This window comes from Cucumis sativus, chromosome 5 (assembly GCF_000004075.3).
Source record: "Cucumis sativus cultivar 9930 chromosome 5, Cucumber_9930_V3, whole genome shotgun sequence".
Lineage (NCBI taxonomy): Eukaryota > Viridiplantae > Streptophyta > Magnoliopsida > Cucurbitales > Cucurbitaceae > Cucumis > Cucumis sativus.
In genome coordinates, this window is record NC_026659.2 from 22,275,929 (window position 1) to 22,289,359 (window position 13,431).

Consider the following 13,431-nt stretch of genomic DNA (forward strand, 5'->3'; position numbering starts at 1 on the left):
ATATTGAGATGAATACTAATAGATGATGAAATTTTGATATATTTATAAATATTTTAGACGATTTTTTTATTTTAAATAATTTCTTACGATAAAAATGAAAAACAAAGTTCATTATACAAGTAAATTTCAAATCCTACCCTAACCAATAAAAAATGTAAATAAATTATTTAAAATAACTTCTTATTCAGTGTTTTTGGCTAAATCTTTCTAAAATCAAATTTAAAATTCAAAATGGTATAACTTTCTTATACAGTGCTCATGTTATGTTATATATAAACACATGTTAATGTATATATTAAAATTAATCACATCCTTTGTTGTGAAACTTTATAGATTAGAATTGTAAATCCTTTTGAGACTGAAACTCCTAATTCTCACTTACTAATCTCTAAACCAACTTAATATAATGAAGCAAAGAACCCAAGTTTTATAATAAAAAGACAAAAATAACTCGTTTAAAATGTCATAATAAAGATAGTTTCGTAAAGTATTAAAATTAATCAAAATTTATTAAATATATATATAAAAAATAAATTGAAGTCTTTGGTAGAAATATCACATTTATTTTTAAAAAGAAAAACAAAAAAAAGTACTCAATTATGATATGCATCCAAGAAAAAGAAAAAGTGCTCAATTATGATTTATTCTCATCTATCACAACCAACATGAGATGACACTTTTTTACTAAAAACATAAAGCATCCCAATAAGTCCCCAAAAGTAAAGATGTCAAAGTCTCTAAGTTGAGAGCATCATTTCAATTAACAAAAACCTACACCTTTTAGAAGAAAAGAAAAAACGTATTTTGGTGTATTCTAAATTGTTGTGTCGTCCGTTATTCAAATGTTTAATTATAAGTTATTACATTACATACACTTTTCTTAAAAGAATAAAAATTATTTTTCCTTGTAATAGGAGATACGTGAAAATGGATACACCCAAATATTATATTTTTAAAATCACACATTGAAATTATTATCATTAATATATAGTTATAGTTGCAATAATTCTACTTTCAAACTTTCAAGGGTAGAAATTAGACCCTCAAACTTATATAATAAAGTGTAAAAATCGTATAAATTTGAGATTCAATTTTTTTATAATCGAAACTTTAAGCATGTAACTGTAGTTAGTGTGAAGATAGTTTAGAGATACATTTTACAAATTTATAAAGAAATATTCTAGATAGTTTTTTTTTCTTCGTTTTGGACAGCATAGATTTATAATTGTAGGGTAGGGTGTGATGAGAATAAAAAATGAAATAACTTCACAATTGAAAAGGCTAAACAAAGGACAAAAGAGAAAAGGGGTAGGGAAAAGGGTCTTTTAGCTTTTTAATATTTGTTAACAACACCCATATCTGTTGGTATGCAAAAGATCAAAATCCTCACTCTCCTTTCTCTCTTTTATTAACAATAAAGCACATGTTATATGAGCCACAAAATTAAAATCATGAAATACATGATATGCACGTGGAACATTTGCATAAACTTTCATCACATGTTATGTTAGGTTCCCCCCATATATTAATTATCTGTATGTTCTCCTCTTTTAATAATATATGCATATTGCATACCATATATATGCCCACCAATCAGTTTTTCTTCTTAAGAAAAGAAAAGAAAGGACTTTGTATTATTATGTATTGAAGTAGTTCTTTTTAGATGGGAAATCAATGTTCAAGAATCTTTAAAATGGGCTAATCTCTCCTTTGGGCGTTTGGGTCTTTTAATCTATGTATGCTTGGCCCAATTATCAATGTTATGTTAAATTCTCTAAGGAAACTTACATGGGCTGTTTGGAATTCAAGCATATCTACCCAAGTAGGTGTTGTTAAAGATATAGGAGGTTAATGTGGCTCTTTGAACAAAACACATTATTGTCCATGTAAGTTACTTCTAACATTGAACAAAGAGGATGAATCACCATCAAAGTGATAATGAGACAAAGACTTACTTTCTAACATTGAACCATGGAGGTTGGAGGTAGTGGTCGTGGCTAGAGCATGTAGAAAGGGGAAGAGTAAGAGATAAGATTATAATATTAGATTAACTATATTAGTCGTATATATGATTTTGAAGATTGTTTTAAAATATTTTGAGACGAAAAAGACATCACACTCAAGTTGTCTATCTAATAATCATCATTTCTGTTACAAGATTTGTAATTAAAAGATCTTCCTTCTATTAGTAGATATGATCTTATATTCAGAGAAGATTTTAGGAACTAAGCTTCCATTCTTTAATTCAATCACCCATCTTGGTTTGCGAGGCAATTGTTAGATTCTTGGTGGTGGTGTGTGTGCATAGAAATGTAGTTGGACAAGAACCTCTGTGAATCAAGAAACCAAATGATAGTAAGTCCTTTAGTTTATGTGGATTTTTATTGTTGTTTAGTTTTGGGAAGAGAAGGTCAAGCTTCTGTTGCATGAAGAAATAAAGAACCTTAATTCACTTTTTGAAGATGAACGTGATTAAGGGGAGATTCTCAACTGGTTGATTGAAGAGAAATATGATTAAACGGGAGACTTTAGTTGATTATGATCATAAGATTGTAATTATCATTTATATCTCAAAGAAATAAAATCTCTAATCTTGGGTCAAACGTTATATATCAAATTAAGTTAACAATATCTTGTGTTCCTAACGTGTTTACTTATTGTCCTATCTGTTATATCTTCAGCCAATAACTGAGGGAACTTCTTAAACACTGTCGTTGACACCCTTATTGTTTTATAATGTCTTTAAAATAAATATATGTTAGATATATAATTGTTTTTTTTTTTTTTTTATCTTATACGACTCTAGAGTTTCAATTTTGTTACAGTAATCTATAAAAATTAAGATGTAATACCAAATTTTAAAGTTAGGACATTATATTTTTAATTGAAAGTAATTTTTTTAAAAAAAAACTAATTAATGATTTAAAATTAAAGTTGATAAACTTATTAGACACGACATACAAATAAAATAAAAGGTTAAAAGAGACCCATTAGAAATATTTGGTAAGTGTTTGATGTATTGGATAGAAAAAGACTAGTTCAATTCATTGGATTGAAGTCTAATTAGTCCAGCAACTCTAATTATTATTATGTCTTTGTTGCTCAATAACGTAAGAGGTGATTGAAGATTCAAACCCTTAACCCTTAACGCTTCATTCTAGTGAGTTAAGAAACATTCAGAATAAGTCGTAAAGCACTTTATTAAGGAGGATAATAAGGTAATTCAATCATTTCTTTGACTGCCACATGTCGCCCATGTAGGATTAGAAAATGACTTCCATGTTCCAATAATATTTAAAAAGATATTAAATGACAATATTGCCCTTCCTATTTTAAGTTGGGTTTCTTTTATATTTTGGGTTTGTAATAGAGTATTATTTTTCAATACATTTTGATCTTACTAATTATCACAGTGTTTTTTAGAGATTATTTTGATCATGTATGTCTTGTTGGTTTAAAGTCCATTTCTAGTCCTTCTTAATTAGGTGAAGATTCTTGAAGTTATGACCCTAAGATTTGAGAACACATTTCATTATCTTTCTAATATTAATATTTGGTTTTGAAAATTGTTAAAACTCTTACATGACATTATATAGTTTACTGATCTAAAATTTGTTAATAGATGAGATAATTAAGATTAGAAACAATGAAATGGGAATGACACTTTTCTTTTTATGTTTGACACAATATGTTGGTTGGACTCGTAGTGAAAACATATTTAGAGTAGAGGAGTGTATATAAGTTTTTAATTCTTTAAAATATATGATGGAATAAATTAAAGTAGTTTGTGATCGTTTGAGATCAATTTATACTAAACGACCGAAAAATAAGGCATGAAATAAAATATATTTTAGTAAAGATACACCATATTCTATCACTAAAAGAAATAAAAAAAAAAACGTCTGAAAAGGATTTTCCAACTCGTAAATTCGTCTCGGATGAAAGTCGAAAAAAATATACTGTGAGAATATCCCGATATCCTATATTTTTTTAAAAAAATACCTTCCCATAGTCATCATCTTCGTGGTTGGATAAACATCCATTTGATCATCTTATTTAACTTTCTCTTCTTTCGTAGCTGTTGTGTGCAAACAAACATATGCAAAAATTCAAGCCACAAAGACGCCAAGCAGTAAACAACAAGCAAAATAAAATCATATTTTACCTTCTAAACTCACCATGGTTGCCAAGAACGTAAAGAGTTATTACAACACATTTCAGATAGTTGAATATAACAAAGACACTTAGAATAAAAGAAAGCCAATGATAGAAAATTAAATTAAGAACAAAGGGTTTATATTTAAGATTTTGAACTTTGAATTATCTCCTACAAAGAAGTTATGAAAGAGACCAAGACGGAGGGAGCGGACCATAACGTACGAACAACTGTGTGTTCTGTGAAGACAAAACTCAAATATGTAAGGGATCTCCCAACGCACTTCGTGAACGTCAGACGATCCACCTATTCCAGACGAAGTAAAGTACAACGTTGAAAAAAGTGACCTCCATAATGACATCAGAAAAGTTCAAAATTTTTAAAATTTCTTCTAACTAAAATACTTATTTTTGTGTAGTGTATAAAGGACAATGTTATGAAATTTGGTTAATAGAAAATTTTTACCTTCCCTTACTAAACTAATTGTACAACAAGGCGAGAATTGACATGCAAAAAAAAAAAAAAAAAAAAGAAAGAAGACGAAAATTTATTTATAGTTTACCCTTGATTTTATCGTAGATAGAAGTAAGCAAGGGTGTCGAACCCAAAAGAGTGATCGATTTTTCTTTGAATGAAATGCTTGGAAATATAGAGATTAGTAACATAAGGAAGATAAAAATATTGAAAACAAATTGGGAGAAATTGTAGGAGCTCGGGGATGAGAAGGGGAGTTTGGTATAGAAAACAACTCACAAAAGAGAAAGAGTAGATATTGAATATCAAGATGGTAAGTGAGACATGAGCTTAGATTTACATCAAATCATTGAATGAAAGAAGGTAAGGAAATTGAATTATGCCTAGCTTAAAACAGAATTTGATTCAAGAATTCGATTCAAGATCAATTACTTACAAAAAAAAAAAAAAATAGATAGTGAAACTTAGTTTAGAGTCCAAAGAAAAGTTTGAGCATAGGAAGAGGTAAAAAAGAAAACCCTCCTTATAAAAAAAAACACATATTAACTATGGTCTCAAAATAATTAAAACAAAATTAAATACACAAAGGCTAAAATAGTAATTTGATTAAAGAGAAAAAACAAGAAAAATAATAATAATAACAACAACTATATATTCTTGGTTGGAATAAGGCAAATGAGGTGATAATTTTGACAATATTTCTTCAAATACCATAAACATAATATCCTTCACAATTGCAAAAAAATAAAGAAGAGGAAAAGAAAAGGTAGTATGTGGCAGAGATAGAAGGGATATTGTTATCGTTATCCTTCTCCCCTCTTAGCCCATGCTTCAATTTGAAGGCCCTTTGTTTGTTGTCACCACCAACCCACATGGCTTCATTTCATTTGTTCACCTATCTCCTCCTCTTCTCCTCTTGCTTTTCTTGGCCTCAAAGAAACATTCCATATCCAATTTAGTATTCAAATAATGAACGCCTTCTATATTCATTTCATTTACAACTTTCTACCTCTTCAACCTCCGCCCCAATATCCCACCTGTCCTCCATTTAGCATGGGTGGAAAATGGATTTTCTCATTATTATTATTATTTTAGTTTTAAAAATTATCTCCCTTCTCGAATGCCAAAATATAACATTTAAAAGACTTGTTAAACGACCGTACCAACCAAATCGAGTTCGAACTCCCATTTCATTTTTTATTGAATTAACAGATCAACTTGCTTTTCAAGAACATTTATTTTTTATTTCAATAATTTTCTAAACAAAAAAATTTCGACATATTTCATTTTATTACGAGAATAAATCCTACTACTTATAGTCCTAAAGTTTCCACGTTTGAAAAAAAAACTTGGGACGTATCACTCAAATCATTGTTCTGATACTACATGTAGCTTCTCCCGACCAAAATGTCTAATATTTACAACACTTTGATAGTTAAAGGTCAAGATATTTCTGATCAAGAAATTAATGTGACTTGTGAAGTACAACAATTATTAGGAAATAATCGAGTTAGAGTGCTTATGATGGTCTAATGAGAGGAATGGAAGTGGTTGACATGAGAGCTCCTCTAAGTGTTTAAGTCGACGGAGCTGACTTTCGGCCGAATTTTCAATGTGCTTGGAGAACCTAAATATTGTCCTTTCATATTTTAAATTAGTTTTTTTCCTTTTTAATTAATATTCTAGGTTTTTATATAGACTAATTTGATATATTTATAAATTTTTTAAAATGTTATATATTTTAATTATTTTAAATTTATTTTTGTATTTGTAACTATTTTTTATTTATTAAGGTAGAAAACAGATTAAAAAGTCTTTCCTCACCAAAAGAAAGGCAAAAGCCCAAAAAGAATTCCAACCATGAGTCACGGTTATTCGAACTTATTATTGTTTGACTATATGGTTAAGTTCCAACTTATGACCAATGTGAAAAAAAAAAGTGCTTTTGCTTTAAATTTGGACTACACACTATTTTTGTTTAAATATTTTTCAATCCAAATAATAAAGAAAATAGAGGATACAAAAAAGATAATATTCGTGTAGTTACTCTTAGGTGGAGATTCTCAAAAATAAAAAACCATAAGATTTGGTTTTGGAAGCGGCTTAAATCTAATGATTTAAAGATCGTTGTTAAAACAAGATAGTTGACTTTAGGTTTTTTTTTAATAGATGAAAGAATTATGATAGAAATGGTAAGATGAGAATATATTAATTGGACTCGGTACCAAAAATATCTTTGAAGAAAGCATTTATAAATATTCAATTTTTCGAACTGCAAGCTGTTATATGTATTTACCTTGAAATAAGACCTATAATTATAATAATAATATATTTATTTTTTTATATGAATAAGAATAGATCCTTTATATCAATTTCAATTTATAGGAAGTAACTTAAAATTACTTCTAAGAAATATTTTAATAAAAATAATGGTGGTAGGGTCCAATGGATATACTCATTATTTTATTAAAAAAAGTTTGATTTCCAACCATTTTAGAGGGGAGAGTTAAAATAGGATAAAAATAATTTTGATATCTATTCAAATAATAAAATATAATCTTTAACCTAAGTTGATACAAAATAAAATAAATTTAGGGCATAGGAATAAAGAAAAAATAATTTTAAAATATAAGATGACAAAATCTATTTAGGATATTCAATAAATGTTAACAAATCTTGTTTTTACCCCAAATTTGACCTTCCCTTACTAAACTCATTGTAGAGTGCATAGTATTTGGCCTAGGCTGGCCTTCATGGTGTCTCATTAACAAAATATAAAAATAAAAATAAAGAAGATAAAAAAAAAAAGTGATTATAATCCAAAGAAAATTTTTGGCACAAAAGGGTTAAAAAAAACCTTTTTTAAAAACACAATAATTTTTTAGAAGGAAAAATAAATTATTGTGTCAAAATAATTAAAACAAAATAGGGAAAGACTAAAATAGTAATTTGATATGAGAAAAAAACAAAAACGAAATAATGACTATATCTTTTCTTCTTCGTTGGAATGCTTCCAAAGGAGGTGATGCCCAGAATCGCCTACACCTCCGAACACCAATAACGATTAAGAGAAAAGAGAGATGGGAAGGGCTTTTGTATATGTAATTCTTGGGGGAGGTGTAGCAGCTGGTTATGCAGCCCTTGAATTCACCAAAAGAGGTGTGTCTCGTGGCGAACTTTGCATAATTTCGGAAGAAACAGTGAGCAATCATCCACTTTACTTCTTCTTCTTAATTTTCCTTCTTTGCATTCATTATCACACCTCCTCACTACCCATTTCCCCCTTCCACTTTTAACTTCAAATTTAATAACTCCATTTTCAAATTCCCCCATTCAGCCTTTTCTTTCCCAAATCTCAGATTTCGTTCTTATTACCTGTTTTGTATGTACCTGTTTGTCATCTATTGGAAAATTTACTTTTTCAAGGCTGGTTATGGAACAATTTGGTGTTACTCTTTTGGGTTCTTGTAATTCTAATTCTGCTGCTGTGCGTACAGATAGAAATGCCCTTTTTTCCATTTTCCATTTATAATTTGGATATCATGGATTGCTAAATATGATAGAATTTCTCGGCTGTACTGCTGTTTCCTCTTGTGGCAGAGGTTCTGAGTTGGATTGAACTCGTAAATTACAAATAAAGAGCTTCTGAGTTGGATTAGATTAAACACCTAAATTACAAGATAAAGATTTGGTGTTTATAATAGATGGAGTAAAGTTAGATTGATAGATTAATGTTTTTTTTTTTTTAAATTTCATTTGTTAGCAATATGTCAAGTGGGAATTATCTTTATGATATAAGGTTTCTTTGAATCTTGATAGGTTGCACCTTATGAGAGACCTGCTTTAAGTAAAGGGTATTTACTTCCAGAAGGTAGGGCTTTTTATCTTGCTACATCTGGCTATTTATGTATAATAGAATAGGAAAGGAAATAGGACCTATAACATTGTTTTGTTTAGCATAACTCAATGTTAATTTACATGACCTCTTTCCCTTTTAAGTCAAATGTTTAAATTCTCGTAACCCCACTTGTTGTACTTGCAAGTTAGAAAAAACACATCATTTTGAAATAACTAGAGCTTTTAAGATACATTTCTTCAAGAATTGTTGAGAACCTGGTGCTGGTGGTTGCTTTGTCTAGGTTGGGAGAGAAAATCAATGTTGGTTTATGGATATTTTTCTACCAGCATTGTTCTTTTAATCATTCAGCAGGGTGCTAGGTTTTGTATTTGATCTTCAGTAGCATCCAGCAGAAACTTTTGAGTTTGTGCCATGGTTATTGCTTTTTGCCTTTTGCTTTATAGGACACTTATCTAATGTGGGATTCTATGCTAATTTGCAGCCCCAGCACGCCTTCCAGCATTCCACACATGTGTCGGTGCTAATGAAGAACGATTGACACCAAAATGGTACAAAGAACATGGCAAGTAATTCGTATCTTCCTTGCTTGGTCTGCATATCTAATATTCATAGATGTAGGAAGCTTATGAACCATCTGACCATGATAATCTTTTTCAACTTGCGCTCACCTCTATTCGACTCATTTCAGATCAATATATACCTTCTACCCTTTGTATACTTAAATGCACACTACCTTTGACATCATAAATCTAAGAAGCGTGTGAATCATTTCTGTCTTATAAAAAATTCAAATCATTACAACCATTTTCTCTTTTGTTGTAATGTGTTTTTGCCTTTTTTCAGGAATTGAATTAGTTCTTGGGACCCGAGTAATATCTGCTGATGTTAGGCGCAGGACCTTGTTAACAGCAGCTGGAGAGACTATTAGTTACAAGATTCTCATCGTTGCAACAGGTGCTCGGGTATAGAACCAATCTTTCCAAGGAAGCACCCTTTTCTTATATTCACCTGTTCCCTGAACTCATGGTCTAATATTTTCACTATGTTTAGTTAATATCTGAGTTTAAGTTGCCAAAACTTGTTGCATATTGTGGAGACACATTTTACTGATTTTATAGATCTCAAAGTTCATGGTAGTCTGGAATCATAGTTCTTGGCTTCAATACACAAGTAGCCACTGTGTAAATGATTTCTTAATGATGGGTTAAGTAACTTTTATTTTCTTTCTTTCGAATCTAGGCTTTGAAGCTAGAAGAATTTGGAGTGAATGGATCGGATGCTGAAAATGTATGTTATCTACGAGACCTAAATGATGCAAATAGGGCTGTTGACGTGATGCATTCTTGTTCGGGGGGTAATGCTGTTGTAATTGGTGGTGGTTACATAGGAATGGAGTGTGCTGCATCTTTAGTGATTAACAAAATTAATGTAACGATGGTTTTCCCTGAAGCACAGTGCAGTAAGTAGCGTTGTTATTTTGCTTTCTTCTATTGATTAGTCATTAACCATCCTTATTACATGAACAATTGATCTTGCCCTATATTATATTATTGAGAAATGAATAGATGATCGCTAAACTTGACGATATTTTCGTCTTTATAGTGCCTCGTTTGTTTACCCCCAAGATTGCAAGCTTTTATGAAGATTATTACAAGTCTAAAGGAGTGGAGTTTGTCAAAGGAACTGTCTTGTCATCATTTGATATGGACTCTAATGGAAAGGTACTGCAGATTCAAATTTAGTTCTTGGAATATTATTGGGTGAAAAACTACGCATTTGATGAGAGAAAGAGGATCTGATCTCCAGATAAGAATCGTGTATCGTTCGTTTAACTTGGATTCCCTAGAAATGTTTGTTTCTTTAAGTTTTTCCTCAACAATCCTTGTAGAATGATAGACAAGTTAGTGCAATTGTATATCGAACTGATTAACTAACCATTTTCAGGTGGTTGCTGTCAACCTAAGAGATGGAAAACGTCTACCTGTTGACATGGTTGTTGTTGGAATAGGAATCCGCCCAAATACAAGCCTCTTTGAAGGCCAACTGACCTTGGAAAAGGGTGGAATCAAGGTAAACGGAAAGATGCAGTCGAGCAATAGCTCAGTCTATGCGGTTGGAGATGTAGCAGCATTTCCAGTTAAGATTTTCAGTGAGACTCGAAGACTCGAACATGTGGACTCAGCCAGAAAATGTGCCAGACATGCTGTTGCTGCCATTATGGAACCAGAAAAGACAGGAGACTTTGACTACGTACCGTTTTTCTACTCTAGAATCTTCGCACTCTCGTGGCAATTTTATGGGGACAACATCGGGGAGGTTGTATATTTTGGGGATTTCTCAGGAAACACATTTGGGGCATATTGGGTAAACAAAGGTCACCTAGTTGGATCCTTTCTCGAAGGTGGAACAAAAGAGGAGTATGCAGCTATAGCCATGGTCACTAGTCTCAAACCTGCCATTGAAGATTTGGCCGAGTTAGAAAGCCGGGGACTGAGTTATGCTATGGCGATTAGTCGTGAACCGCCTCCACCACAGGTCACCAATGTTGACGTTTCTGGTCCTTCCCTTGTTATAGAAAAACCCATGTATCGATGGCATGCGACTGCTGGGGTTATCCTTGCTGGATCGATTGCTGCATTTGCATATTGGTATGGGAGAAGACGCCGCCGATGGTGAGAAGATTCGTTTTTACAGAGTTCAGCAAAAGCATCAAACATTGAAGTTTTGATGATGTACCAATCATGTACTTGGTATCATTATTAACAGTAGTAAATATTGAATGCTAGAAAAATTATATTCAATTATAGAAATGCTATAAAGTTCATAATTTACATACTTCACCAGGGAAGGTCATTAGCTTTGTTTGTAGTGTTCATCGTCGCTTGACCAGAAAATTTCTCATATTGATTTCAGATGTCTTGGGGATCATCTGTGAAGGAATGAATTCTTCAAGCTTGAAATGAAGTTTGAAGTTTGATTCGCTATTCATTCTAATATTCTCTCCCAATTATTTCTCCCCACATTTGAAGTTTGAAGTTTGGAAGAGCAAAAGTAATTAAAATTATGAAAATGATAGTTATTGTAAATTAAGAAAGCGAGAGAAATTGTGTGCGTTGAGAAAAGTAGTTTTTGAATTAATAACAATGATAATACACAAGTGAGAAATGGAGGAAGGTTTCAAATGTCTTCATTTTACAATTTTTTTATGAAGTAGAAATTTAATTTAGAACGAATCATCAATATGGTTGACACGAATTTTGATATTGTGGAGTTGAAAGAAAAGGTTGGCCCTTATTCAAAACACAAATGTTATTTCTTATTAGAAAAAACTATAACCACAAATTCAAAACACTTTAATTCTCATACAAATAATAACACTATGCTATGAGCTCTTTTTAAACAAATTGAATTACTTTATAACTAATATTTTGTTATGACCTTTCCTACACAAAAAAGGGCATTTGGTCTAGTGGTATGATTCTCGCTTTGGGTGCGAGAGGTCCCGAGTTCGATTCTCGGAATGCCCCTTTTTCTCTTCTCTTTAATTGTTTTTTTTTTGCTAAATCTCTATTGGTAGAAATAATATAAAAATTTGTATTATATATAAATCCAATTCTCCCAACCAACTCCTTATCCTATCTTCTTCTTCTTTCTTTCTTTCTTTCTTTCTTTCTTTCTATTCAATTCTTCACCAAAAGAAGAAGAAACAATGGCTTCTTCACTCTCAACTCTCACCCTCAATACCCCATTGCACCTTCCTCGTTCCCATTCCTCATTCTCCCCTCTTTCCTTCAGACCCACAACCCTCCAATTCCCCTATCGCCGCCCCACCCACCTCCGTCCCATTGCCGCCGTCTCCGCCCCGGAGAAAATCGAAAAACTCGGCTCCGACATCTCCAGCCTCACCCTCGAAGAGGCTCGGCTTCTGGTTGACTTCCTGCAAGACAAGCTTGGCGTGTCTGCCGCGGCCTTCGCCCCGGCTGCTGTGGTGGCAGCACCTGGAGGCGCTGTTGGGGGGGAGGCGGCAGCGGAGGCAGTAGAGGAGAAGACGGAATTCGATGTGGTGATTGAGGATGTGCCTAGTAATGCAAGGATTGCTGTGATTAAGTCAGTGAGAGCAATGACAAGCTTGGCTTTGAAGGAAGCTAAAGAACTTATTGAAGGGTTGCCAAAGAAGTTTAAAGAAGGGGTTTCAAAAGAAGAAGCTGACGATGCTAAGAAACAGCTTGAAGAAGCTGGAGCTAAAATTGCCATTGTTTAATCATTTGGAGAAGCCAAAAACAAAGAGTTCATTTGTTTTAGACAAACTTACTTAATCTTGAGGATTCTTTTTCTTCTCTTTTTTTTTTTTTTTGCTTGATGTGAATTGTGAAGTTGTTCTGACATATGCCCACCGCCAATCTTTGCTTGTTTTTGTGCTGCAATTTGGGTTCTCTTTTCTTCTTCCTTCACTGGTTTATGGAAAATAAATTACATAAACTTGCATTTCAAGTTCTCTTTTATGTGGAATTTCATACCAATTATCTTAGAGAATGGTTTTAGCTAATATTTCACATGGAAAGATGATACAAGATATGGATACAATCGTATCTACGATGATACTTCGTTTTCTAGAAGATTAGTTAGCATATAAATATGAGTGGAATATGTTTATTTTATTAAAAAAAATTTAAAGATATAAGTAAATTTAAAAATAAAAGGACACGAAATGTAAGCTGAGATAGAAGCATAAAATGTCAAGTTATTGACAGTAATGTAAAATATAATACAAATAAGCAAAGAATTTTTCACTGAAATTCAGAAGATATCATCAAGTGGGTTAGAATGAAACCATCAAGATGAATATTACTTGATTCTAAGGTTTTGCCTTGTTATCTTTTTCGTTTAGTTTTGGGTTAGGGCATCAAACTTTTTAAGTAGGCTACTTGGTTCTATTCTAGAG

At 31.8% G+C, this 13,431-nt stretch overlaps 2 protein-coding genes and 1 non-coding gene across 3 annotated transcripts; all 3 read left to right on the forward strand.

Moving 5' to 3' along the window:
* The first annotated feature begins 7,629 nt into the window (after positions 1-7,629).
* LOC101203883 (monodehydroascorbate reductase 4, peroxisomal) lies at positions 7,630-11,477 on the forward strand. Its single transcript, XM_004142750.3, has 7 exons — positions 7,630-7,830; positions 8,450-8,501; positions 8,971-9,051; positions 9,333-9,451; positions 9,729-9,948; positions 10,092-10,210; positions 10,434-11,477. The coding sequence occupies exons 1-7, from the start codon at positions 7,711-7,713 to the stop codon at positions 11,163-11,165; spliced, it is 1,443 nt and encodes a 480-aa protein (XP_004142798.2). The 5' UTR covers positions 7,630-7,710; the 3' UTR covers positions 11,166-11,477.
* A 467-nt stretch (positions 11,478-11,944) lies between these two features.
* Positions 11,945-12,016, forward strand: TRNAP-UGG. Its single transcript has one exon. It is a non-coding gene; the product is annotated as a tRNA-Pro (tRNA).
* Positions 12,017-12,107: 91 nt separating this feature from the next.
* Positions 12,108-12,989, forward strand: LOC101204369 (50S ribosomal protein L12, chloroplastic). The gene has a single exon (XM_004142752.3). The coding sequence runs from the start codon at positions 12,199-12,201 to the stop codon at positions 12,748-12,750; it is 552 nt and encodes a 183-aa protein (XP_004142800.1). The 5' UTR covers positions 12,108-12,198; the 3' UTR covers positions 12,751-12,989.
* The last annotated feature ends 442 nt before the right edge of the window (positions 12,990-13,431 follow it).